The sequence below is a fragment of the Ailuropoda melanoleuca genome, chromosome 1 (genome assembly GCF_002007445.2).
Source record: "Ailuropoda melanoleuca isolate Jingjing chromosome 1, ASM200744v2, whole genome shotgun sequence".
Lineage (NCBI taxonomy): Eukaryota > Metazoa > Chordata > Mammalia > Carnivora > Ursidae > Ailuropoda > Ailuropoda melanoleuca.
In genome coordinates this window covers 62,067,725-62,093,188 of record NC_048218.1, presented here as the reverse complement: position 1 = coordinate 62,093,188, position 25,464 = coordinate 62,067,725, and the positions used below count along the sequence as shown (strand labels likewise).

The 25,464-nt window shown below is 37.8% G+C and overlaps 1 protein-coding gene and 1 long non-coding RNA gene across 3 annotated transcripts in view; one reads left to right on the top strand and one right to left on the bottom strand.

Annotated features, from left to right (window-relative positions):
- CFAP91 (cilia and flagella associated protein 91) overlaps positions 1-25,464 on the bottom strand; it is a 95,963-nt gene that overhangs the window by 54,281 nt on the left and 16,218 nt on the right. Inside the window, exon 6 of the mRNA XM_002915268.4 lies at positions 12,057-12,238. Within this exon, the coding sequence (XP_002915314.1) occupies positions 12,057-12,238 (182 nt within the window). The remainder of the gene's footprint in view (positions 1-12,056; positions 12,239-25,464) is intronic.
- Positions 1-25,464, top strand: part of LOC117801958 — a 90,789-nt gene that overhangs the window by 65,053 nt on the left and 272 nt on the right. Inside the window, exon 5 of one of the 2 annotated variants that reach the window (XR_004624869.1) lies at positions 1,078-1,987. The exons of the other annotated variant lie outside the window; for it this stretch is intronic. This is a non-coding gene — a long non-coding RNA (uncharacterized LOC117801958). Of the gene's footprint in view, positions 1-1,077; positions 1,988-25,464 lie in introns of those variants that run through there. 2 annotated transcript variants of the gene reach the window in all.

Sequence of the window (25,464 nt, the reverse complement as noted above, 5' to 3'; positions counted from 1 at the left end):
AATTCTTCCAATCCATGAGCATGGAATATTTTTCCATCTTTTTATGTCTTCCTCAATGTCTTTCAAGAGTTCATTTGATTTTCTAAATGAGTAAATTGTCTGCAAATATAGTTTTACTTCTTATTTCTAATCCTCATACCTCAATTTTTTCCTCTTACTGCACTGAGTCAACATTTCTCAACTAAAGTGATATCACTGCCATATTGAGCAAACAATTATTTCTTATATGGGACTGCTGAATACAGGACAGGATATTTAGTACCCATGCCAGCCTACCTCCCAAACCCCATCCCATGTGCTAAATGCTAGGAGCACTTCCTAATCATCATTACATTAAAAAATGTACAGCAAGGACTTGGGAGGAGATGGCAGAGTAGGAAGATCCTAGGGTCACCTCATCCCACATATACAAGTAGATATATCCCCATCAGTGTAAATAACCAGAAAAAAATCCAAAGACTGGAAGAACAGACTCTCCACACCTATATGTTGAAAAGAGACCACGCTGAGGAGGGTAGGAAGGGCAAAGATATGGTGGGAGCCAAACGGACCTGCGGGACTGTCCACAGAAGGGAAGAATGCAGTGAGTGCAAAGAGGAACAGAACCCATGCCAGGCACCCCAGGCACAGGAGACAGGCACCGGAAAGAGCAATCCCCATAACATTTGGCTTTGAAAGGCCGAGGGGCCTGGTTTTGCAATCTCTTAAAATCAGTGAGGCTTAGCACCTGGGACTTAAAAAAAAAATCAGTGGGTTCAGCTCTGGGAGAGTGGAGGATGAGAGGAAACTGAGCCCCCACCCTTAAAGAGACAGCACAACAAACAGCCCCACGGAGATTCAACTTAGAAGCAGAGATTTGAAAAACACCTAGGGTATACAAGAGGGAGGACTTATTTACTATCTCAGAGTTTGTGCTAAAGGGGCAGGGATCTTTGGGAGACTTCTCTAGGAACAAAGGAGCTGGCAGGAGTCATTTCTCACCCCCAACCTCCAGTGTAGATACATGGACACCTGCCAGAACCAGCACAGCAGGAATAATCTCTACCATCCTTTCTAACAGTGTGCCCTGTCCCACAGTCTTCTGCAGATCTGCCCTCTCCAACCAAGCTGGCCTCAGCAGAGTTGTCCAAGGCAGCTGCAGGTCACCTCTCTGCAGACTGACGGACTTCGCTAACACTACTCACTCTGATCCCATGACTCCTGTGGAACCACTCTTGGCAGAAGTCCATCCAAGGCTGGCATTGTGCAAGCAGCCCAAAAAAGGGCCACCACCACTCCAAGCAATTCCTGCCCCAGGGAGAGGGGTAGATAACCCCATACACCAGTCCAACCACACACAATAGTGAGCTGGGGGCAGATTTCTGGACTGACTGCTGGTCCCACCTACCAACAAAAGTATCTCAAGGAGATATGTAATATTTAATAATATTAATAATATTTAATATAAATACAGAGAGAACACCTTGCTGTTCAGTGCTACTGAAGCTCTGGCAAACTCCTGATCTGACTCAACTCAAGCTCAAGACAATCCCATACTGGCAAAATTACAACACAGGGACCAAACCCTGCCCAGAACAGGCAGAGAGCCTTTGCAGATGACTAGACTAAAGGCAAACATTACTCAGCCACAACAGTAAGGCACATACAACATGCACAGAAGACACCCCTGAAATTCCAGGGTCTGGTGAAGAGGGGACATTCTACTGCAGGGCACTATAGGACCACCTATACATCCATGACTTTCAAAAGTGATGTAGCTGACTTTCACAACACGTAAAAACAGACACAGAGAGTTAGACAAAATGAGGAGACAGAAGAATATGTCCCAAATGAAAGACCAGGACAAAATCACAAGGAAGCTAAATGAAATGGAGATAAGCAATTTGGCTGCTGGAGAATTTAAAGTAATAGTCATCAACATACTCACTAGAATGTAGGAAAGAGTGAAGGACTCAGTGAGACACTCAACAAAGAGTTAGAAAACACAAAAAAGAACCAATCAGAGATGAAGAAATCAATAACTGAAGTTAAAAATACACTAGAGGAGGAAAAACTAGTACACTAGAGGAAGCAGAACACATCAGTGATGGAGGACAGAGTAATGGAAAGCAATCAAGCTGAACAAGAGAGAAAAAAAAGAATAAAAAATGAAAACAGATTAAGGAAACTCAACCACACCATCGAATGTAGTAATATTTGCATTATAAGGATACAAGGAGGAGAATACAGAGGAAAGGGGGGGGAGGATTTGAAGAAATAATAGCTGCAAACTTCCCAAATCTGGAGAAGGAAACAGAAATCCAGATTCAGGAGGCACAAAGCACCCCCAACAAAATCAACCCAAGGAGGTCCACACTAAGTCACATGGTAATTAAAAAGCAGTGGTAAAGAATTTTTAAAGCAGCAAGAGAAAAAAAAAAAGTAGTTACATACAAGAAATACCCCGTAAGACAACTAGCTGATTTTTCAGCAGAAACATTTCAGGCCAGAAGGGAGTGGTATGATATATCAAAGTGCTGAAACAGAAAAACTTGCAACCAAGAATATTCTATCCAACAAAGCTATCATTCAGAATAGAAGAAGACAAAGAATTTGCCAGACAGACAAAAGTTGGAGGAATTCATGACCACTAAACCAGCCTTACATGAAATATTAATGGGGACTCTGTGAGTAGAAAGGAAAGACCATAAGTAGGAGTAAGAAAAGGAGGAAGCACAAAAGCAGTAAAATTAAGTATGTCTATAAAAATCAGTCAAGGGAATCACAAAATAAAAGGATATAGAGTATGACACCATATACCTAAAACATGGCAGGGGAGAGGAATAAAAATTTAGTGCTTTTAGAAGGGGTTCAAACAAAAGCGACCATCAACCTAATATAGGCTGCTATATGCATAAGATGTTACATATAGACCTAAAGATAATCACCAAGCAAAAACCAGTAATAGATACGCAAAAAATAAAGAGAAGGGAAGCTAAGTATATCAATCAAGAAAGCCAGCAAACCTTGAAAGAGGAGAATGAGAAAAGAAAGGAACACAAGAACTACAAAACAACCATAAAACAAGTAACAAAATGGCAATAAGTACATACCTCTCAATAACTCCTTTGAACATTCCAGTCAAAAGACATACGGTGACAGAATGGATAAAAAAGCAAGACCCATCAGGGCCTGTGTGGGACTCCATGCTCAGCACAGAGTCTACCTGGGATTCTTTCTCCTTGTATTCCTCCCCTTCTTCTCCTCCCCGCTGTTCACAAACTCTCCAATAAATAAATGAAATCTTAAAAAAAAAAAGAAAAGCAAGACGCATCTATATACTGCTGACAAGAGACTTACTTCAGACCTAAAGACACATGCATGCAGACTGAAAGTGAAGAGATGCAAAAGCATTTATCATGCAAACAGAAGTAAAAAGAAAGCCAGGACAGCAACAGTTACATCAGACAAAATAGACTTTGAAACAAAGACTGTAACAGGAGACAAGAAGAACACTACATATTCATACAGGGAACCATCCAACAAGAAGATGGAAATACCCAAATACATATAGCAGCTAATAACAAACATAAAGGAAGTTATTGATACTAATACGATAATAGTAGGGGACTTTAACACCCCTTACATCAATGGATAGATCATCAAAACAGTAAATGAATAAGAAACAGTGGCTATGAATCACACATTGGATCACATCGTTCTAATCATCCATGTGGATCCATGTAGATTAATATATCTAATCACAGATATATTCAGAACATTCCATCCTAAAACAGTAGACTACACATTCTTTTCAAGTGCACATGGAACATTCTCCAGAATAGATAACATATTAGGCCACAAAGCAAGTCTCAACAGATTCACAAAGACTGAAGTCATACCTTGCATCTTTTCTGACCACAACACTATGAAACTAGAAATCAACCACAGAAAAAAAATCTGGAAAGACACACATACATGCAGGCTGAATAACATGCCACTAAACAATGAATGGGTCAACCAAGAAATCAAAGAGGAAATCAGAAAATATATGGAGACAAATGAAAATGAAAACACAATGGTCTAAAATCTTTAGTATGCAGCAAAAGCTGTTCTAAAGGGAAGTTTATAGCAATACAGGCCTACCTCAAGAAGCAAGAAAAACCTCAAATAAACAACCTAACCTTACACTTAAGGGAGTTAGAAAAATAACAACAAGCAAAACCCAAAACTAGCAGAAGGAAGGAAATAACAAAGATTAGAGAATAAACAAAATAGAAATAAAAAAAAACACAATAGAATAGATCAATGAAACCAGGAGCTGGTTCTTTGAAAAGATCAACAAAATTGATGAAACTTTAGCCAGACTCATCAAAAGAGAGGACTCAAAAATACAAAATCAGGAATGAAAGACAAGAAATAACAACCAACACCACAGAAATACCAAGGATTATGAGAATATTATGAAAAATTATATGCCAACAGATTGAACCACCCAGAAGAAATAGAAACATAGCCTCACCAAACTTGATCAGGAAGAAATAGAAAATTTGTACGGAGTGATCACTGGCATGGGAGATTGAATCAGCAATCAAAAAACTTTGGCAAACAAAAGTCTAGGACCAGACATCTTCACAGATGAATTCTACCAAACATTTAAAGAAGAGTTAATACCTATTCTTCTCAAACTATTCTGAAAAATAGAAGAGGAAAGTAAGCTTTCAAATTCATTCTATGAGGCCACCTGTACCCTGATACCAAAACCAGATAAAGACACTACAAAAAAAGAGAGACAGGGAACTATAGACCAACATCTCTGATGAACATAAATGCAAAATCCTCAACTAAATATTAGCAAGTAGAATCCAACATATCATTCACCACAATCAAGTGGGATTTTTTCCTGGGATGCAAGGATGGTTCAGTATCAATCAACATGACATATCACATCAACAACAGAAGGTATAAAAATCATATGATCATCTCAGATGCAGATAAAGCATTTGACAAAGCACAACATCCATCATGATAAAAACCCTCAACAAAGTAGGTTTAGAGGGAACTTACCTCAATAAAAAAAAAAAAGAAAAACATAATATGAAAACCCCATTGCTCACATCACACTCCATGGTGAAAAACTGAGAGCTTTTCCCCTAAGATCAGAAATAAGACAAGGATGTCTGCTCTCACCACTTTTATTCAACCTAGTACTAGAAGTCCTAGCCAGAGCAAGCAGACAACAGAAAGAAATGAGGCATCCAAATTGGTAAGAAAGAAGTAAAAATTGGTAAGAAAGAAGTAAAACTTTCATGATTTGCAGATGACAAGATACTATATAGAGAAAACCCTAAGGATTCTAACAAAAAACTACCTGAACAGATAAATGAATTCAGTAAGGTCACAGAATACAAAATCAATATACAAAAATCTGTTGAACTACACACTAAATTATTAGTGTAGCAGAAAGAGAAATTCAGAGAACAGTCCCATTTACAATTTCACTAAAAAGAATAAAATATCTGAGAATAAACTTAACCAAGGAGGTAAAAGACTTCTACTCTGAACACTATAAAACACTGATGAAAGAAACTGAAGATGATACAAACAAATGGAAAGATATTCCATGCTCATGGATTGGGAGAACAAATATTGTTAAAATGTTCATACTACACAAAGAAATCTACAGATTTAATGCAATCCCTATCAAAATACCAACAGCATTTTTCATAGAACTAGAACAAATAATCCTAACATTTGTATGGAACCACAAAAGACTCCAAATAGCCAAAGCAATCTTGGCAAAAAAAGAACAAAACTGGAGGTGTCACAATCCCAAAATCCAAGACATACTACAAAGCTGTATTAATCAAAGCAGTATGGTACTGGCACAAAAACAGACACATAGATCAACAGAACGGAAAGCCAAGAAATAAACTGATAGTTATACGGTCAACTAATTTTCCACAAAGGAAGCAAGAACATGCAATGGGAAAAAAAACAGTCTCTTCAACAAATGGTGTTGAGAAAACTAAATAGCTACATGCAAAAGAATGAAACGGGACCACTTTCCTACACCACACGCAAATACACTCAAAATGGATTAGGAACCTAAATATGAGACCTGAAACCATAAAAATTCTGGAAGAGAGCACAGGCAATAATTTCTTTGACATTGGTTATAGCAATATTTTTCTAGATATGTCTGAGGCAAGGGAAAAAAGCAAAAATAAACTACTGGGACTACATCAAAATAAAAAGCTTCCGCACAGCAAAGGAAACAAAACAGAACTAAAAGACAACCTATGAAATGAGAGAAGATATTTGCAAATGACATATCTGATAAATGGTTAGTATCCAAAATATATAGAGAAATTTTACAACTCAACACACACACACACACAAAATCCAATTAAAAAATGGACAGGAGACATTAACAGTCATTTCTCCAAAAAAGACATACAGATGGCCAACAGACACTTGAAAAGATGCTCAGCATCACTCATCATCAGGGAAAGGCAAACCAAAAACACAATCAGATACCACCTCACACCTGTCAGAATGGCTAAAATAAACAAGAAACAACAAGTGTTGGCAAGGATGTGGAGAAAAAGAAACCTTTATGCACTGTTGGTGGGAATGCAAAATTTTTTAAAAGATTTATATATTTATTTGAGAGAGAGAGAGAGTGCATGCATGAGTGGGGGAGGGGCAAAGGGAGAGGGAGAGAGAGAATCTCCAATAGACTCCCCACTAAGCGTGACCCTGACTCGGGGCTCAATCTCAAGACCTTGAGATCATAAACTGATCAAGAGTCCAACACTCAACCAACTGAGCCACCCAGGTGCCCCAAAACTTTTTTTTTTAAGATTTTATTTTTAAGTAATCTCTATACCCAACATGTGGCTCAAATTCATGAACCTGAGATCAAGAGTGGAATGCTTTTCCAACTGAGCCAGCCAGGTGCCCCATGACTGAAAACTTCTGAAACCACTGTGGAAGACAGTATGTAGGTTCCTCAAAAAATGCAAACTAAAATTACCGTATGATTCAGTAATTCCACTACTGGCTATTTACCCAAGGAATACAAAAGCACTAATTTCAAAAGATGTATGTACCTCTATGTTTATAGCAGCATTATTTATGATAGATGAATTATGGAAGCAACACAAGTGTCCATGGATTGATGAATGGATAAATAAGAAGTGGTTTATATACACAATGGAATATTATTCAGCCATAAAAAGAATGAAATTTTGTCATCTGCAACAGCATGGATAGAGCTAGAGAGCATAATGCTAAGTGAAATAAGTCAGTCAGAGAAAGACAAATACCATATGATTTCACTCATGTGGAATTTAAGAAACAAAATAAACCAACAAAGAAAAAAAAAGAAATACAAAAAATAGACCCTTAACCATGAGAACTGGAGCTTACTGGGAGAGGGGGAATGAGGGATAGGTGATGAGGATTAAAAAATACACTTATTGTGGGGCGCCTGGGTGGCGCAGTCGTTAAGCATCTGCCTTTAGCTCAGGGCATGATCCCGGCGTTCTGGGATCGAGCCCCACATCAGGCTCTTCCGCTGGGAGCCTGTTTCTTCGTCTCCCACTCCCCCTGCTTGTGTTCCCCCTCCCGCTGGCTGTCTCTCTCTCTGTCAAATAAATAAATAAAATCTTAAAAAAAAATACACTTATTGTGATGAGTGCTGAGTAATGTATAGAACTGTTGAACCACTACATTGTGCACCTGAAATATAACATTGTATGTTAATTATAATAAAATTTAAATTTTAAATTTTTTAAAAAAAATGTAGTGCAAAAGCAGGCAGACAGTACATAAACAAATGAGTGTGGCTGTGTTCCAATAAAACTGCTTTAGAGTCACTGAAATTTTAATTTCATGTAATTTTCACATGCTATAAAATAGCAGGATTTTCTTCATCTATTTTACAATATAAAAATCATTCTTAGCACCCAAGCTATATAAAAAAAGGCAACAGGCCAATTTGGCTTGTGGACCATAGTTTGCCAATCCTGACCTAGTTTTAGTACTTTCTCCTTTTTTAAAAAAATTATCATCTTTATGGGGCACCTGGGTGGCTTAGTAGGATAAGCGTCTGCCTTCAGCTCAGGTCATGATCACAGGGTCCTGGGATGGAGCCCCACAGTGGGCTCTTTGCTCAGTGGGAAGCCTGCCTGTCCCTCTCTCTCTCCATCTGCCCTCTCTCTGCTTGTGCTTTCTCTCTCAAATGAATAAATAAAATCTTTTAAAAAATTATCATCTTTAGGGGCACCTGGATGACTCAGTCAGTTAAGCATCTGCCTTTGGCTCAGGTCACAGTGCTGGGGTCCTAGGATCAAGCCCGTGTCGGGCTCCCTGCTCATCAGGGAGTCTGCTTCTCCCTCTGCCCCTCCCCCCATTTGTGTGGGCTCTCTCTCTCAAATAAATAAAATCTTTAAAAAAATTATCATCTTTAGAAACTCAACACCTAACAATTTTAATGACGTTTTTCTGTTTTTTTGCATATCACTTTCTCAAACCCTGCTTCTTCCTTTTGAGATCATTTTTCTTCCTACAGAAGTGTATCCTTTCATCTTCTTTTGTTCAGATTAATAGCTAACATTTATAGGAAGCTTATTTACATGCTAGGCACTGGTCTAAGTATATTACATAAAGGAATTTTCTTAATCTATACAATATCCTATGAGATAGATCCTATGAAATGTCCTATCCTATGAAAAGTCTTTATTTCACCTTCACTCCTGAATAATAGTTTGGCTGGTAAAAGAATTCTAGATTTGCAATTATTTTCCCACAGCATTTTATTTTTTTTTAAAGATTTTATTTATTTGTCAGAGAGAGAGAGAGCGCACGCGCACGCAAGCAGGGGGAGAAGCAGGCAGAGGGACAAGCAGGCTCCCTGCTGAGCAAGGAGCCAGATGCAGGACTCAATCCTAGGACCTGGGATCATGACCTGAGCTGAAAGCAGATGCTTAACCGACTGAACCACCCAGATGTCCCTATCCCACGGCACTTTAAAAATAATTCTATAAAATGTCAATTTGGTTTCTATCTCTTTGTAGGTAATCTGACTTTTCTCTCCAATAGCTTTTGCAGTTTTTTCCTTTTTCCTTTATTAGTAGGTGTGATTTTTTTTTTTTTTATCCTGTTTGGTCCTCAATGAAATTTTTCAACCTGTGGATTCATATCTTTCTTTAGTCCTGGGAAATTCTCAGCCATTATCTTTTCTTGCATTGCTTCTCCACCATTCTATTATAAGATCTTACAATCCTATCCCCCATGGATCTTACCTTTTTTTTTTTTTTTAATCTTATTCTAACTTTGAATATTGCATTCTGGAATACTTGTTCATTTAATCTTTCATTTCACTAATTTGTTCTTCAGGTCTGCCTAGTTTACTACTGAGCTCATTTCATTTCAAATTTCATAGTTTTCCTTCCCAGTGATTGCAATTGGTTCTTTTTCATAGCTCCCACTCTTGTTTTCATGCTTTATCCCCCTTTATCTCTTTGAAGATATAAAAAGTATTTCCCAAGTCCTTTTCAGATTGCTCCATTTGCTCTGTTTGCCCAGGAATTTATTTTCTCTCTCTCTCTTTTTTAATTTTTGTGGATCACTCCTGGTATCTGTGTTCCTTAGATGCTTTGTGATTCTTGGGTTGAGATCATCTGTAGATTTCTCTCATGAGCACCCTGGGTAGTAACACTCTTTGACCTGGCAAGAGGGATAGCTCCCAGCCTCATTCTTTAGAGCCCTGCCCATCATCATAGGATGAGGAGTTCAACAGACTATGCCCAGCTAGAGCTAATTTACTCTTAAAGACCTGAATTCCTTGAACAAATGGCCCAAGCCTCCTTCCACAATCTACATGGACATCTTCCCAGAATTCAGACTCCCAAGGGCAGATTATATGCTGCTGTCCATTCACCCTTTTTAAAAAAGATTTTATTTATTTGACAAAGAGAGAGAAAGAGCACAAGCAGGGGGAGCAGCAGGGGGAGAGGGAGACGCAGGCTCTCCACTGAGCAAGGAGCCCAGTGTGGGGCTCGATCCCAGGACCCTGGGATCATGACCTGAGCTGAAGTCAGAAGCTTAACCAACTGAGCCACCTAGGCACCCCTGTTTGTTCACCCTTAAACCCAAGGGGTAGCCAAGTGGCAGATGTTTACAGGGATATGTACACAGAGACTGGAAAAACAAGGTGAAGTAATCACATGCATACATGACAGGACCCTCATGATGTGGAACACAGCCAGAGGAAAGAAAAGGTAAGTCATAGGCAGCCTCTTCCCTTGCTGCCCCATTCCACCAAAGAATCCCAAGGAATCTAAGAATTTTCTTTTTAATTAATTAATTAATTAATCTATCTACCTATCAGAGAGAGAAGCAGGCACCCTGCTGTGCAGAGAGCCAACAGCGGCCTTGATCCCAGGACCCTGGGTTCACGACCTGAGCTGAAGGCAGACGCTTAACCAACTGAGCCACCCAGGCATCCTGGAATCTAAGAATTTTCAATTTAAGCTTATCCTTTCAATTTGTTATAAAGATATATTTGTGAAAAATACAGATTTTTTACTTAAAATATTTTACTTAACAGATATTAACTTTATTTATAATCTTTAAACATCTATACATACAGTATATAGGCTTCCATTTAAACTCTGACTCAGGGCCTCAAAAATGAGGGGGTAGGCCTGACTCAGTGGTTTTTACTGAGACTTCAACCTCTGTGTTGGCAGGCATTGGGCTTCAGTCCCATGGGCAAGAGAAAAGTCCTGCTTCCTCTAGTTCAGGCAGGTAATTCAGATCTGGCTCCCCACCATTCACAGTCCCTGCTCATCATCATAGGTTCCCAGCTGTTTCTTTCTTTTAGGAAGAAGTCCTAAGTCTCCACTTCTAAACTATGGAACTTTTCTTCCTTTTTTAAAAAGTGTGTGTGTATGTATGTATATATGTACATATATGTGTATGTATGTATATATGTACATATATGTGTATGTGCATATGTACACATATATGTATGTATATACGTACATACACACACTAATAAACACATAACCAATATATATACTCTTATATATACACTAATACATATATAAATTCAGAGCAGAAGGGAAAAGTTTCAGCATATTTTTAATCTGTCATCTAGGTCTGAAAGTAGAGCTTATGCTTTCAAGTATGTTTGTCAAGAATGCTTCATCTGAATTCGTAAAGTGAGCCAGGAAATAAGAATCAAAACTAGAGCTCAGATATTAACATCTTCATTGTCTATGACATAGACTTGACCACAGCAAATCATCACAACTGGGAAACAAAGGTAATCTTATTTTAATAAAAATCATTACAGTGTACCAACTATCTCCACCACCTGGGAGGAGCTGGCCTCTCTGGCTCTGTTTCCCAGCTACAATCAAGTGAGTTCAAGAAGCTAATGTCTAGTCATTTCCAAAAGCCCCTTTCCTTATTAGTTTTTCTAATTTCACATAATATAGACCTAGGTCAGATTTTATTGCATTCTAAGAGTGAACTTCTGAACGTGAACATATTAGCATTTCAGAGATAACAGCAAAAGAAATCACTCAAATCATCCAAAAGGGTATGTAAGAGAGCTTTGATAAATTGCAAGATATTTTGGCAAGGTAAGATAATACTGTTACATATGGCGGAATATACATTCAGTATTATATACTCAAAAAAGGTTTATGTGTAAAGAGGGAGTAAGGATTGCTCAATGAAAAGGAATTGATTCACTAGAAAACCAATGTGTGTGGGAGGATGAGTAGTCAGCAAATAACCACAAAATTAAGCTGAAATAGAACTTCAGCTTCAGGGATAAAGTATAATAGGACTCTTTACAATGGAAAGGGTATACCTCTCTTTGAACAAAAGTATCAGCAGAAGTATGAGTCTATGAAGTAGCTCTGCTGAGCAAGACATTTTAAATAGTAACACTTTATACCACAGTTGCCTCTAAGCACATCATTTCCAGGAACTCAAAAGCATGCACAGTTATCAGGACAGGCATCCTCAAATATTCAAGACAATTACCAACTCACCCCAAGTAAGAGTAGCCAGGGTCAAGAGTTCAGGGATTGAATCCTGACATACGACATATTCTGGAGAATATGGATCAGTTTGAACTTCAGCATCCCGATAATCAGTCTGAGTACCCACAGTATACTTTGAAGGTACGGGAGGGTACTTAGCAGAAGTAGGAGGGAAAATATATGCCTCTGTCCTAAAAGGGAAAATTATTATAAAAATTAAAACCTGATCCAATCACTTAGAATACTATACAGTCAAGTAGAAATAAATCTTTAGCTTCACTAAGCCCATTCCCCCTTTAAACAGCACAAATTCATGAATCCAGTGTAACCAGGATTGTGCCCAAGTATCTTGAGAGAACTGCCTTGTTAGTCTCACCTCTACCAAGAAACTGAAGGGATATAAAAGCCCAGGTCTACTCACAAAAGTACCTGTTTATCTGTGTATCACTGGGTGGGATTGTAGTATAAAACTATAAAAGCTATGGGGCTCCTGGGTGGCACAGCGGTTAAGCGTCTGCCTTCGGCTCAGGGCGTGATCCCGGCGTTATGAGATCGAGCCCCACATCAGGCTCCTCTGCTATGAGCCTGCTTCTTCCTCTCCCACTCCCCTTGCTTGTGTTCCCTCTCTCGCTGGCTGTCTCTATCTCTGTCGAATAAATAAATAAAATCTTTAAAAATAAAAATAAATAAAAATAAAAAACTATAATAGCTAGATTCTAGGATGTCATACAGTTCCTTCTGAACCTGTTGGGAATTTCTACTTCTTGGTTTCTTTTTTCTCTGCTTTTAGTTACACAACCAAATTTAACTGTTTCCCTCTAGAAATTCAAGAGCAGAGAAAAGAGAAGAGATGCTTTCTGATTTTTTAAAAAGGCAAGGTTCTTTCAAGATAGATAACTCAATAATTAGTGCTAGGATTACTTGGTTATCTTTGGAAAAGTTACCTCATCCCTTGGACAAAAATTAATTAAAATATTTTAAGGCATTTAATGTAAAAACGAGACTATAAAAGTACTAACAGGAAACATAAGTAAATATACCATCTTTGAGTCAAAGTCTTTTTCAACATGGCTAAAAAGCCAGAAACTATAAAAAGAAATGATCAATAGAATTAAGGCTAAGTTGAAACTTCTATACCTCACAGTATTATAAACAAATTTAAAATATGAATGGCTCACTTAGAAATAGGATGTGCAACATACATGATAAAAGTTAAACAGCCTTTCTTTTTTTTTTTTTTGTAAAAGATTTTATTTATTTATTTGACAGAGATAGAGACAGCCAGCGAGAGAGAGGGAACACAAGCAGAGGGAGTGGGAGAGGAAGAAGCAGGCTCATAGCAGAGGAGCCTGATGTGGGGCTCGATCCCACAACGCTGGGATCACGCCCTGAGCCGAAGGCAGACGCTTAACCGCTGTGCTACCCAGGCGCCCTAAACAGCCTTTCTATACAAAAAGCCCTTGTAAATCAGGACGACAGTATTCTGTACTGTGAGTACAGTACATCAATACCAGACAGTAAATCAATACCAACAGAAAAATGGATAAAGAACAATTCACAAAAATGAAAACTTCTAACAAACATATGAAAAAATAATGAACATAACTAGTAATCAAAGAAAAGTAAAATAAAGCTGCAAGATGCTATTTTATTACATCACATAAGCAAAGATTTAAAAGATTGAAAATGCCCAGCATTGATGAAGTTGTAAAGAAACAGGCATTCTAAGAAACTGTTGATTGAAATACAAATAGACATAACCTAACGGGTAACTTCGCAATATATATCTGACCTTTAAAATACTATTTTGCCCCAGCGAATGTACTCCTAGGAATTTATTCTAGGAAATAACTGGACAAGTGTACAGAGGTATATGCAACACATTCATAAAGTCTGATGTGTAAGAATAAAAACTTAAAAACTCCTTTTTATGGCCAAGTTTAAAAAATGGTTGTACCTGAGGCTATTAGGCATCAGCCTTGTATCCATATTTTCATCTTTTTTTTTTATTCTGGCTATTTTTAAGTACAGAAAAAATTTTACATTAATTCATTTAAACATATGTCTACTCTTAACATAATTTTTATAACAAGTATATTTTTATAAACAATTTTTATAACAAGCACATATGCTTTCATGTTCTAGTTGCAGTGCTTTTTTCTTTTTTTTTCCTAAGATTTTATTTTTAGATGTCCATCAACTGATGAGTAGATAAAGATGTGGTATATACATGCAATGGAATATTACTCTGCCATCAAAAAGAATGAAATCTTGCCATTTGCAATGACATGGATGGAACTAGAGTGTATTACACTAAGTGAAATAACTCAGAGAAGGACAGATACCATATGATTTCACTCATATGTAGAATTTAAGAAATAAAACAGATGAACATGGGGAAGGGAAGGAAAAATAAGATAAAAACAAAGGGGGCACAAACCATAAGAGACTCTTAACTATAGGGAAAAACAGAGTTGCTGGAGGGGAGGTGGGGGGTGGGGTAATTGGGTGATGGGCATTAAGGAGGGCACTCGATGTAATGAGCACTGGGTGTTGTATGCAAATGATAAATCGCTAAATTCTACCCCTGAAACTAGTAATACAGTATATGTTAACTTACTTGAATTTAAATAAAATCTAAAAAATAAAATAAAATAAAGATTTTATTTTTAAGCAATCTCTGCACCCAATGTGGGGCTCAAACTCACAACCCCAAGATCAAGAGTTGCACCCTCCACTGACTGAGCCAGCCAGGCACCCCAGCAGTGCTTTTTTCTTTTACTTTTTGAGTTTGCTTCCCTTAGTATCTTTTCCTCCCTTATCCACCTATAGCAGTACCTTCTCTGTATATCCTAGATCTAGGATATACTTGAATTATCCTTGAATCTTGCTGTATTTTTATCCACCCTTATTTTTCTACGCTCACACAAATACACACATATATAGAGGATTATTTTATTGTTTTGCTAACATGGAATCACATTATAAATACATTTTTGCATCTTGCCTTTTTAACTAAACCATACTTAATGAGAATCTTTCCAATCTATTCATGTGGCTCTTTTTCAAGAAAGATTAAAGTTAAATGATCACCACCAATAGAAAAACTAGTTAAAAAAATATGGCACACCTGTAATGGAATTTATGCAGCTATTAAAAGTAAAAATGTGATCAGTATTTATAAACATACAAAAATGTCCATGATTCAATGTAAAGTAGGAAAAAGGCAAACTACAAAGCAGTATATATGTACAACGGGAGTACATTTTTACATTTAAAAACTGTGCTTTGTGCATAGAAAAATGCCTAGGTGGATATACAACAAAATAACAATTATTTCTGGATAGGATTAGAGAATTTTTTCATGTTTATAGTTTTCTAAATTTTCTAATTTTTTTTAACCTCAACATGTACTACTATTAAAATACGGAAATAAAAACAATATGGCCATTTCCATTTAAAAGAAAATATGTTTTCTAGTTGGCAGAAGAATTGTTAAATTACATAAACAAAAAAACTAAATATAATGGCAAAAAAGAGAAAGATCTCCATTTTAAAAAATAGTCAAAGGCAATGCGAACTGTTTAGATATAGGCAAAACATACAGAGCTTAGCTCTAAGAAAAATGCACTTCAAGTCAGCTAGAAAGAAGCACCTATTTGGAAGTTCAACCTGTAATGAAATAGTACTTTAAATTGTTATTACTGCTGAATTCTATTGGTATTCATTTTTTCAGCAGCTGCTATGAATTTCTAACTTAGATAATTTAGATATTTGTAATTTATGTTTTCAGCAGAAATTATTTGACTATAAAGATTCTAGTTGAGGAAATAACTTCAAATCAGCTTTTAGTATAAATTAGTTTGAATCAAGAGAACAAATTGTTTTCCAAATTAAAAATTACACATTTGAACCATCTGATCAAATATGCTAAGATTATGATAAAGCTTAATGAATTCTTCTAAGTTTTCTGATGACTTAGATCCTTCTAGGTGAATCAGAGGAGAGGATGCAAAGGGGGAATGCTACTTTGACAGAAGTCCTACGGTAACTTAACACAGTTTCTTTCCTAACTAACTTGTTATTTTTCTCCAACCTATTCTCTTTTCCTCCATTTCAGCTGGTTTTAGGGGAAAATAAACTGAATAAGAAAGAACAATGATCTCTCTCCTACCCATCCCCAACTTCAGTCAGGACTCAAAAACGAGAAAGACCCCATTATCTGCTTCTTATCCGGCTTGAGCCCTGGATCCCATCCACAGGCTCACTGGTATCCTGACAGCACCTACTGCTGCTCTGTTCCCTCCATCCAGACCTTTCCTCCTCCATGACTGCACAGGCACCAGGAGTGTGCATGGTCTGCCATACCCCCTTCTAGATTTTCCTTTCCAGGCCCAACAAAACTAAACACAAAGAGGAGTTTCACAAAGTAGCAAACCCTGTTCTGTAATTATGAACTCTAATAAAGGTTTGTGTTTTTTAAAGACTTAATGTTTTTGGAGCAGTTTTATGTTCACAGTAAAACTGAGGGGAAGGTACAGAGATTTCCCATATACACTTTGCCTCCACACATGCATAGCCTGCTCCATTATCAATATCCCTCCCCAGAGTGGTACACTTGTTACAACTGAGAAACATACATTTACACATGATAAGCTCCCCATAGTGTACATTAGAGTTCACTCTTGGTGTTATACATTCTATGGCTTGGACAAATCCTTTCAATATATAGTATACATATATAATAACATCTATCCACCATTATAGTATCATGCAGAGTATTTTCCCCACCCTAAAAATTCTCTGTGCTCCTTCTATTCATCCATACCCCTCCAAACCCTGGCAATCAATGATCCTTTTATAATCTCCATAGTTTTGCCATTTCCAGAATGTCATATAGTTGGAATCATACAGTATGTAGCATTTCCCGATTGGCTTCTTTCTCTTAGTAATATGCATTTAAGATTCCTTGTGTCTTTTCATGATTTGATAGCTCGTTTCTTTTTAGTGATGAATAATATATTACATTGTCTCATATACCATAGTGTATCCATCAACCTGCTAAAGGACATCTTGGTTGCCTCCAAGTTTTGGCATTTACTATAAACACCTATGGTAATGTGTAGGTTTTGTGCAAACATAAGTTTTCAACTTCTTGGGTCATATAGTAAGAGTATGTTTAGTTTTATAAGAAAACAGACAAACTGTCTTCCAAAGTGGCTATAGCATTTTGTATTTCCCACCAGCAATGAATGAGGGTTCCTAGTGCTGGTGTTATCAGTGTTCCAGATGGTGGCTATTCTAGTAAGTACATAGTGATATCTTATTATTGTTTTAATTTGCATTTCCCCAATGACATATGATGTAAAGCATCTTTTCATATGCTTATTTGCCATCTGTAGATCCTCTTTGTGAGGTGTCTGTTAAGGTCTTTGGCCCGTTTTAAAATCAGGTTGTTCTTTTTCTTATTGTTGTGTTTGAAGAGTTCACTACATAGTCTGAGTAACAGTCCTTTAGCAGATATGTCTTTTGCAAATATTTTCTCCCTGTGTGGCTTGTCTTCTCATTCTTTTGACATTGTCTTTTGTATAGCAGAAGTTTTTAATTTTATTTGTTTTCTTTAAGTTTTTACTTAAATTCCACTTGTTAACACACAGTGTAATATTGGTTTCAGGAGTAGAATTTAGTGATTCATCATGTACATATAACACCCAATGCTCATCACAGCAACTGTCCTCCTTAATCCCCACCACCCATTTAGCCCATCCCCCTGCCCACCTCCCCTCCAGCAAGCCTCAGTCTGTTCTCTATAATTAAAAGTCTGTTTTATGGTTTGCCTGTCTTTCCCCCCCATGTTCATCTGTTTTGTTTCTTAAATTCTGCATATGAATGAAATCAAATGGTATTTGTCTTTCTGACTGACTTACTTTGCTTAATAGATAATACATAATAATGCATAATACACTCTAGTTCCATCCATGTCATTGCAAATGGCAAGATATCATTCTTTTTTAAACATTCCAATGTGTGTGTGCGTGTATACGTGTGTGTGTGTGTGTGTGTGTGTGTGTGTATGACAACTTCTTTATCCATTCATCAGTCGATGGGCACTTGGGCTCTTACCATAATTTGGCTGTTGTTGATAATGCTTCTATAAATATCAGGGTGCATGTATTCCTTCAAATCAGTATTTTTGTATCCTTTGGGTAAATACCTGGTAGTGCAATTGCTGGATTGTAGGGTAGTTCCATTTTTAACTTTTTGAGGAACCTTCATACTGTTTCCCAGAGTGGCTACACCAGTTTGCATTCCCACCAACAGTGCATGAGGAGTCCCCTTTCTCCACATCCTCACCAACATCTGTTGTTCCTTGTGTTGTTAATTTCAGCCATTCTGATAGGTGTGAGGTGGTATCCCATCATGGTTTGATTTGTATTTCCCTGATGATGAGTGATGTTGAGCATCTTTTCATGTGTCTGTTACCACCTGGATTTCTTCTTTGAAAAAATGTCTATTCATGTCTTCTGCCCATTTCTTAACTGGATTATTTATTTTTTTGGGTGTTGAGTTTGATAAGGTCTTTGTAGATTTTGGACACTAACCCTTTATCAGATATGTCATTTGCAAAGACCTTCTCCCATTCCACAAATTGCTTTTTAATTTTCTTGACTGTTTCTTTGCTGTGCAGAAGTTTATTATCTTGATGAAGTCCCAATAGTTCTTTTGGCTTTTGTTTTCCTTCCCTTCAGAAACATGTCTAGTAAGAAGTTGCCACAGCCAAGGTCAAAGAGGTTGCTGCCTATGTTCTCCTCTAAGATTTTGATGTTTTCCTGTCTCACATTTAGGTCTTTCATCCATTTTTAATTTATTTTTGTATATAAGAAAATGGTCCAGTTTCATTCTACTGCACGTTGCTGTCCAGTTTTCCCAACACCATTTGTGGAAGAGACTGTCTTTTTTCCATGGGGTATTCTTTCCTGCTTTGTCACAGATTAATTGACCATAAAGTTGTAGGTCCATTTCTGGGTCATCTATTCTGCTACATTGATCTATGGATCTGTTTTTGTGTCAGTACCATACTGTCTTGATAACTACAGCATTGTAATATAATCTGAAGTCCTATATTGCAATGCCTCCAGCTTTGCTTTGCTTTTACAAGATCGCTTTGGCTATTCAGGGTCTTTTGTGGTTCCATACAAATTTTAGGATTGTTTGTTCTAGCTCTGTGAAAAATGCTGGTGGTATTTTGATAGGGATTGCATTAAATGTGTGGATTGTTTTGGGTGGTATAGACATTTTAACAATATTTGCTCTTCTAATCCATAAGCATGGAATGTTTTTCCATTTCTTTGTGTCTTCTTCAATTTCTTGCATAAGTGTTCCACAGTTTTCAGAGTACAGATCTTTTACCTCTTTGGTTAGGTTTATTCTTAGGTATTTTGTTTTTGGTGCAATGTAAATGGGATTGATTCCTTGATTTCTCTTTCTACTGCTTCATTATTTGTGTATAGAAATGCAACAGATTTCTGTACACTGGTTTTGTATCCTGCAACTTTACTAAATTCATGTTATCAGTTCTGGCAATTTCTGGGTGGAGTCTTTTGGATTTTCTGCATAGAGTGTTATGTTGTCTATGACTAGTGAAAGTTTGACTTCTTCCTTGCCTATTTGGATGCCTTTTATTTCTTTTTGTTGTCTGACTGATGAGACTAGGACTTTCAGTACTACTTTAAATAACAAAGATGAGAGTGGACATCCCTGTCTTATTCCTGACCATATAGGAAAAGCTCTCAGTTTTTCCTCATTGAGGATATTAGCTGTGGGTTTTTTGTATATGGCTTTTATGATGTGGAGATATGCTCCTTCTATCCCTACTTTGTTGAGGGTTTTTATAATGAATGGATGCTGTACTTTGTCAAATGCTTTTTCTGCATCTATTGAGAGGATCATATGGTTCGTTTCCTTTCTTTTATTAATGTGGTACATCATGTTGATGGATTTGTGAATATTGAGCCACCTTGCAGCTCAGGAATAAATTCCACTTGTTTGGGGTGAATAACTCTTTAATGTACTGTTGGATTCAACTTGCTACTATCTTGTTGAGAATTTTTACATCCATATTCATCAGGGATATTGGCCTGTAATTCTTTCTATTCAGGTTTTTCTATGGTTTTGGAACCAAAGTAATGCAGGCCTTATAGAATGAGTTTGGAAGTTTTCCTTCCATTTCTGTTTTTTGGAACAGTTTAAGAAGAATAGGTATTAACTCTTCTTTAAATGTTTGATAGAATTCCCCTGGGAACCTGACCCTGGACTTTTGTATGTTGGAAGATTTTTTGATCAATGATTCAATTTCTTTGCTGTTTATAGGTATGTTCGAATTTTCTATTTCTTCCTCCTTCGGTTTTGGTAGCTTATAAGTTCTAGGAATTTATCCATTTCTTCCAGATTGCCCAATTGGTTGGCATATAATTTTTCATAACATTCTAATTGTTTGTATTTCTGTGGTATTGGTTGTGATCTCTCCTTTCTCATTTGTGATTTTATTTATTTGTGTCTTTTTTTTTCTTTTTGATAAGGCTGGCTAGGGGTTTATCAATTTTATTAATTCTTTCAAAGAACCAGCTCCTGGTTTCATTGATCTGTTCTGTTTGATTTTTTAAATTTCTGTACCATTTATTTTTGCTCTAATCTTCATTATTTCCCTTCTTCTGTGGGATTTAGGCTTCACTTTGTCTTTTTCTAGCTCCTTTGGGTGTAAGGTTAAGTTGTGTATTTGAGATTTTTCTTCTTGATGTAGGCCTACCTCGCTTTTGCTGCATCCCAAAGGTTTTGATTTTTTTTTTTTAATTTGACAGAGATAAACAGCCAGCGAGAAAGGGAACACAAGCAGGGGGAGTGGGAGAGGAAAAAGCAGGCTCCCAGCGGAGGAGCCCGATGTGGGACTCGATCCCAGAACGCCAGGATCGCGCCCTGAGCCGAAGGCAGACGCCTAACGACTGCGCTACCCAGGCGTCCCTGCATCCCAAAGGTTTTGGACAAGCATGCTTTCATTTTCATTTGTTTCCATGTATTTTTTTTTATTTCTTCTTTAACTTCCTGGTTAGCCCATTCATTCTTTAGCAGGATGTTCCCTAACCTTCATGTATTTATGGTCTTTCCAAATTTTTTCTTGTGGTTGACTTCAAGTTTCATAGCATTGTGGTCAGAAAATATTCATGGCATTATCTCAATCTTTTTATACTTGTTGAGGCCTGATTTGTGACCTACTATATAATCTATTCTGGAGAATGTCCCATGTGCACCCGAAAAGAATGTGTATTCTGCTGCTTTAGGATGAAATGTTCTGAATATATCTGTTAAGTCCAACTGGTCCAGTGTGTCATTCAAAGCCATTGTTTCCTTGTTGACTTTTTGCTTAGATGATCTGTCCATTGCTATAAGTGGGGTGTTAAAGTCCCTTACTATTATTGTATCATTATCAGTGAGTTCCTTTATGTTTGTTATTGTTTTATATATTTGGGTGCTCCCAAGTTGGGGGCATAAATATTTTCAATTGTTAGATCTTGTTGGATGGGCCTCTTTATTATGATACAATGCCCTTCTCCAACTCTTTGTTGCAGTCTTTGATTTAAAATCTACTTTATCTGATATAAGTATGGCTACTCTGGCTTTCTTTTGATGTCCATTAGCATGATAAGTAGTTCTCCATCCCCTCACTTTCAGTCTATAGTCGCCTTTAGGTCTAAAGTGAGTCTCTTGTAGGCAGCATACAGATGGGCCTTGTTTTTTTTTTATTCATTCTGACACCCTATGTCTTTTGATTGGAGCATTTAGTCCATTTACATTCAGAGTGATTATTGTTAGATATGAATTCATTGTATTACTTGTTTTGTCCTTGTTCCTGGAGATTTCCTCTGTTCCTTTCTAGTCTTTGTTACTTTTGGTCTTTCTTTCCCACTCAAGAAGTCCCCTTTAAAATTTCTTGCAGGGCTGGTTTAGTAGTCATGAACTCCTTTAGCTTTTTCTGTCTGGGAAACTCTCTCGCCTACTCTGAATGACAACCTTGCTAGATAGAGTATTCTTGCCTGCATATTTTTCCCATTCAGCACATTGACTATATCATGCCACTCTGTTCTGGGCTGTCAAGTTTCTGTGGAGAGGTCTGCTGCTAACCTTATTTGTCTTCCCTTGTAAGTTAGTGACTTCTCTTGATGCTTTTAGGCTTTTTTCCTTATCTTTGTATTTTGCAAATTTTACTACAATGTGTCTTGGCGTTGGCATGCTTTTTTTGATTTTGATGGGAGTTCTCTGTGCCTTCTGGATTTAGATATCTGTTTCCTTCCCTAGATTAGGAAAGTTTTCAGCTATAATTTCCTCAAATAAACCTGCTTTCCTCAAAATAAACCTTTTTCCTTCTCTTCTTCTTCTGGGACTCCTATGATGAATGTTATATGCTTTGTGGAGTCACTGAGTCCCCTAAGTCTACATTCATGATCCAAAATTTTTCTTTCCCTCTTCGTTTCAGCTTCATTATTTTCCATAATTTTATCTTCTATATCACTTATTCATTGTTTTGTCCATCCTTGTGGTCATTACATACAGTCAGTTTTGCATCTTGGTTATAGCATTTTTAAATTTCAGCCTGACTAGTTTTAGGTCTTTTATCTCTGAGGTAAGGGACTCCTTGGTGTCTTCTATGCTCTTCTCAAGCCTAGCTAGTATCCTTATGGTTGTTGTTTTAAATTCTGGATCAGGCATATTACTTATATCTGTTTCGATTAGATCTCTAGCATGACTTTTTCTTGTTCTTTCTTTTGGAATGAATTCCTCCGTCTTGGTATTTGTTTAGGTCTCCATCTTCTCTGTGTTAGGAAAGCCTGTTATGTTTCCTTCTCCTGAGAGTAATGGCTTTATGAAGAAGAGGTCATATGCTGTCTAGGGCTTAACACTTCAAGAAGTTTCTCTAGTATATGTTGTGTGCACTCTGCTGCTGTGTTCTGGCTACTCTTTCCCTCAGGTCAGTCCTCTGAAGAGTTTCACCTTGCCTACATTGGGGACTGTTTGAAACTTGGCCAGGGTGTGGCAAGTTTTAACTATGTGTGCTCTGGTCTGCTTATTAAAAGAGACCTGATGCTTTGTAGCATTCTATGGTCAGTAGACTTGGTGCATACAGGGGGATTATGCTGGTCTTCTGGGGGAGGGGCCCACAGCTCAGGTTCTCAGGCACACTTGCCCAAGTAAAGAAGCACCTGCAGAGCGGAGGGGGCAGGGCTTGGTGTAAGCAGTTTATGCTGCCACCATTGGCTTGTGCTGCTTACTGAAGTTAGTTTATGCTGAGGGGCCGGGAAGGGAAATGGCACCAGCCCTCTCCCTCATCCTGGAGGGGGGAGTTTGTGCCCACCACTGTCTCAGAAGCCCTCACTGAAGAGCAAACAATCTCCCCTTGTGTGTCCCAGGTGTCCCTCAGATCCCTGCCTTCACCCTGTGTCTGGGTGTCTGCCTACCCAGCAGTGCAGGGCACCTGTGTTTTATCCCAGGCAGGCCACCTGAGTTTTACAGCTCCAAACTTTAGGGACCTGGCGTGGCTTGGACCTGTGCATTGGTCCTCTGGGAAGGGTCTTGCCACACTGGTGCTGGTACAGGTTTGTCCCAGAAACAGCATGAACACACAGGAGTTTGAAGTAAAGGGAAGCAAAAAGCCAGTGTCCACATTAGCCACCCTCAGGAGATGCCTGTGTCTATGCTAAGGGGTGGAGGAGCATAATGGTGCCTGCAACCTCTTTTTTTCCCTGGAGAAGCAATTCCACTCCTCCCAGATGCACTCCAGGAAGAGGGAACCATCTCTCCCAGTGCATCCCAGGGGATCCTCAGGTCACACCGTCTGTTCCCAGGCTCTCTGCCCTCCTCCACAGGAGCACTGCAGCACCTACTGGGCTCCACACTGGCCACAGCGTGGGACTCTAAAACTCCAGTCTTTGAGTTCTGTTGATTGTAAAAACTCATGATAATCAGCCCCTCTCATTTTCCCAGTCAATGTCTTTGGGGAAACGTTCTCCTTGTGTGATCCCCGTGCAACATCCCCACCTTGCCTCTCTCCATGATCAGGGCTCCCTCCTCTCTGCAGCACCTGCCATCCCTTTCTCCCCCACATCACATCTCTACACCCCCAACCCTCCTCCACGTGCCCTTTTCTCTCCCTCTGGTTGTGCAATTTGTTCTGTCAGTACTCAGATTTCTTGGGTGTTCAGAAAAATTTGATATTTATCTAGCTGTGTTCAAGGGATAAGGTAAGCCTAAGATCCTCCTATTACTCTGCCATCTTTGCTCAAAACCCAGAAATTTTTAATTTTAATAAAGTCCAGATTATCCATCATTTCTTAAAAGGATCATACCTTTGGTGTTATAGCTAAAAAGTCATTGCCATACCCAAGGTCCTCTAAGATTTTTCTTGTTATTTTCTAAAAGTTTCACAGTTTTACATTCTACATTCAGATCTGTGATTCATTTTGAATTAATTTTTGTGAAGGGTGTAAGGTCTGTGTCTGGATTGATTGACTGATCTATTTATTTTGCATGTAGATGTCCAGTTGTCCCAGCACCATTTGTTGCAAAGACTATCTTTGCTCCATTGTATTATCTTTATTCTTTTTGTCAAAGATTAGTTGATTATATTTATGTGGGCCTACTTCTGGGCTCCCTATTTTGTTCCACTGATCTGTCTATTCTTTCCCCAGTACCACTGCATCTTGATTACTATAGCTTTATAGTAGGTCTAGAAGTCAGGTAGAGTCAGTCCTCCAACTTTGTTCCTCTCCTTCAATATTGTGTTGGCTATTATCAACACATATTGACTATTCATATAAGCTCTAGAATCAGTTTGTTGATATGCATAAAATAACTTGTAGGGATTTTGACTGAGATTACATTAAATCTATTGATCAAGTTGTGAAGACTTGACATCTTGACAATATTGAGTCTTCTTTTCCCGGAACATGGAATAAGTCTCCATTTATTTAGCTCTTCTTTGATTTCTTTCATCGAAGTTTTATAGTTTTCTTCCTATAGATCTTGTATATATCTTATTGGATTTATACCTAAATATTTCATTTTTTATGGTAATGTAAATGGAACTGTATTTTTAATTTTAAATCCCGCTTGTTGCTGGTATATAGGAAAGCAATGGACTTTTGTATATTAACCTTGTATCCTACAGCCTTATTATAATCACTTATTGGTTCCAGTTTTTTTAGTCCTTTTTTCCCCCTGATTTTCTACATAGATAAACATAGCATCTGTTAATAAAGACAGATTTCTTCCTTCCCAATCCATATAACCTTTAGTTCCTTTTCTTGTCTTATTGCTTTAGCTAGGACTTCTATGATGTTGAAAAGAAGGGGAGAGAGGGGACATCTTT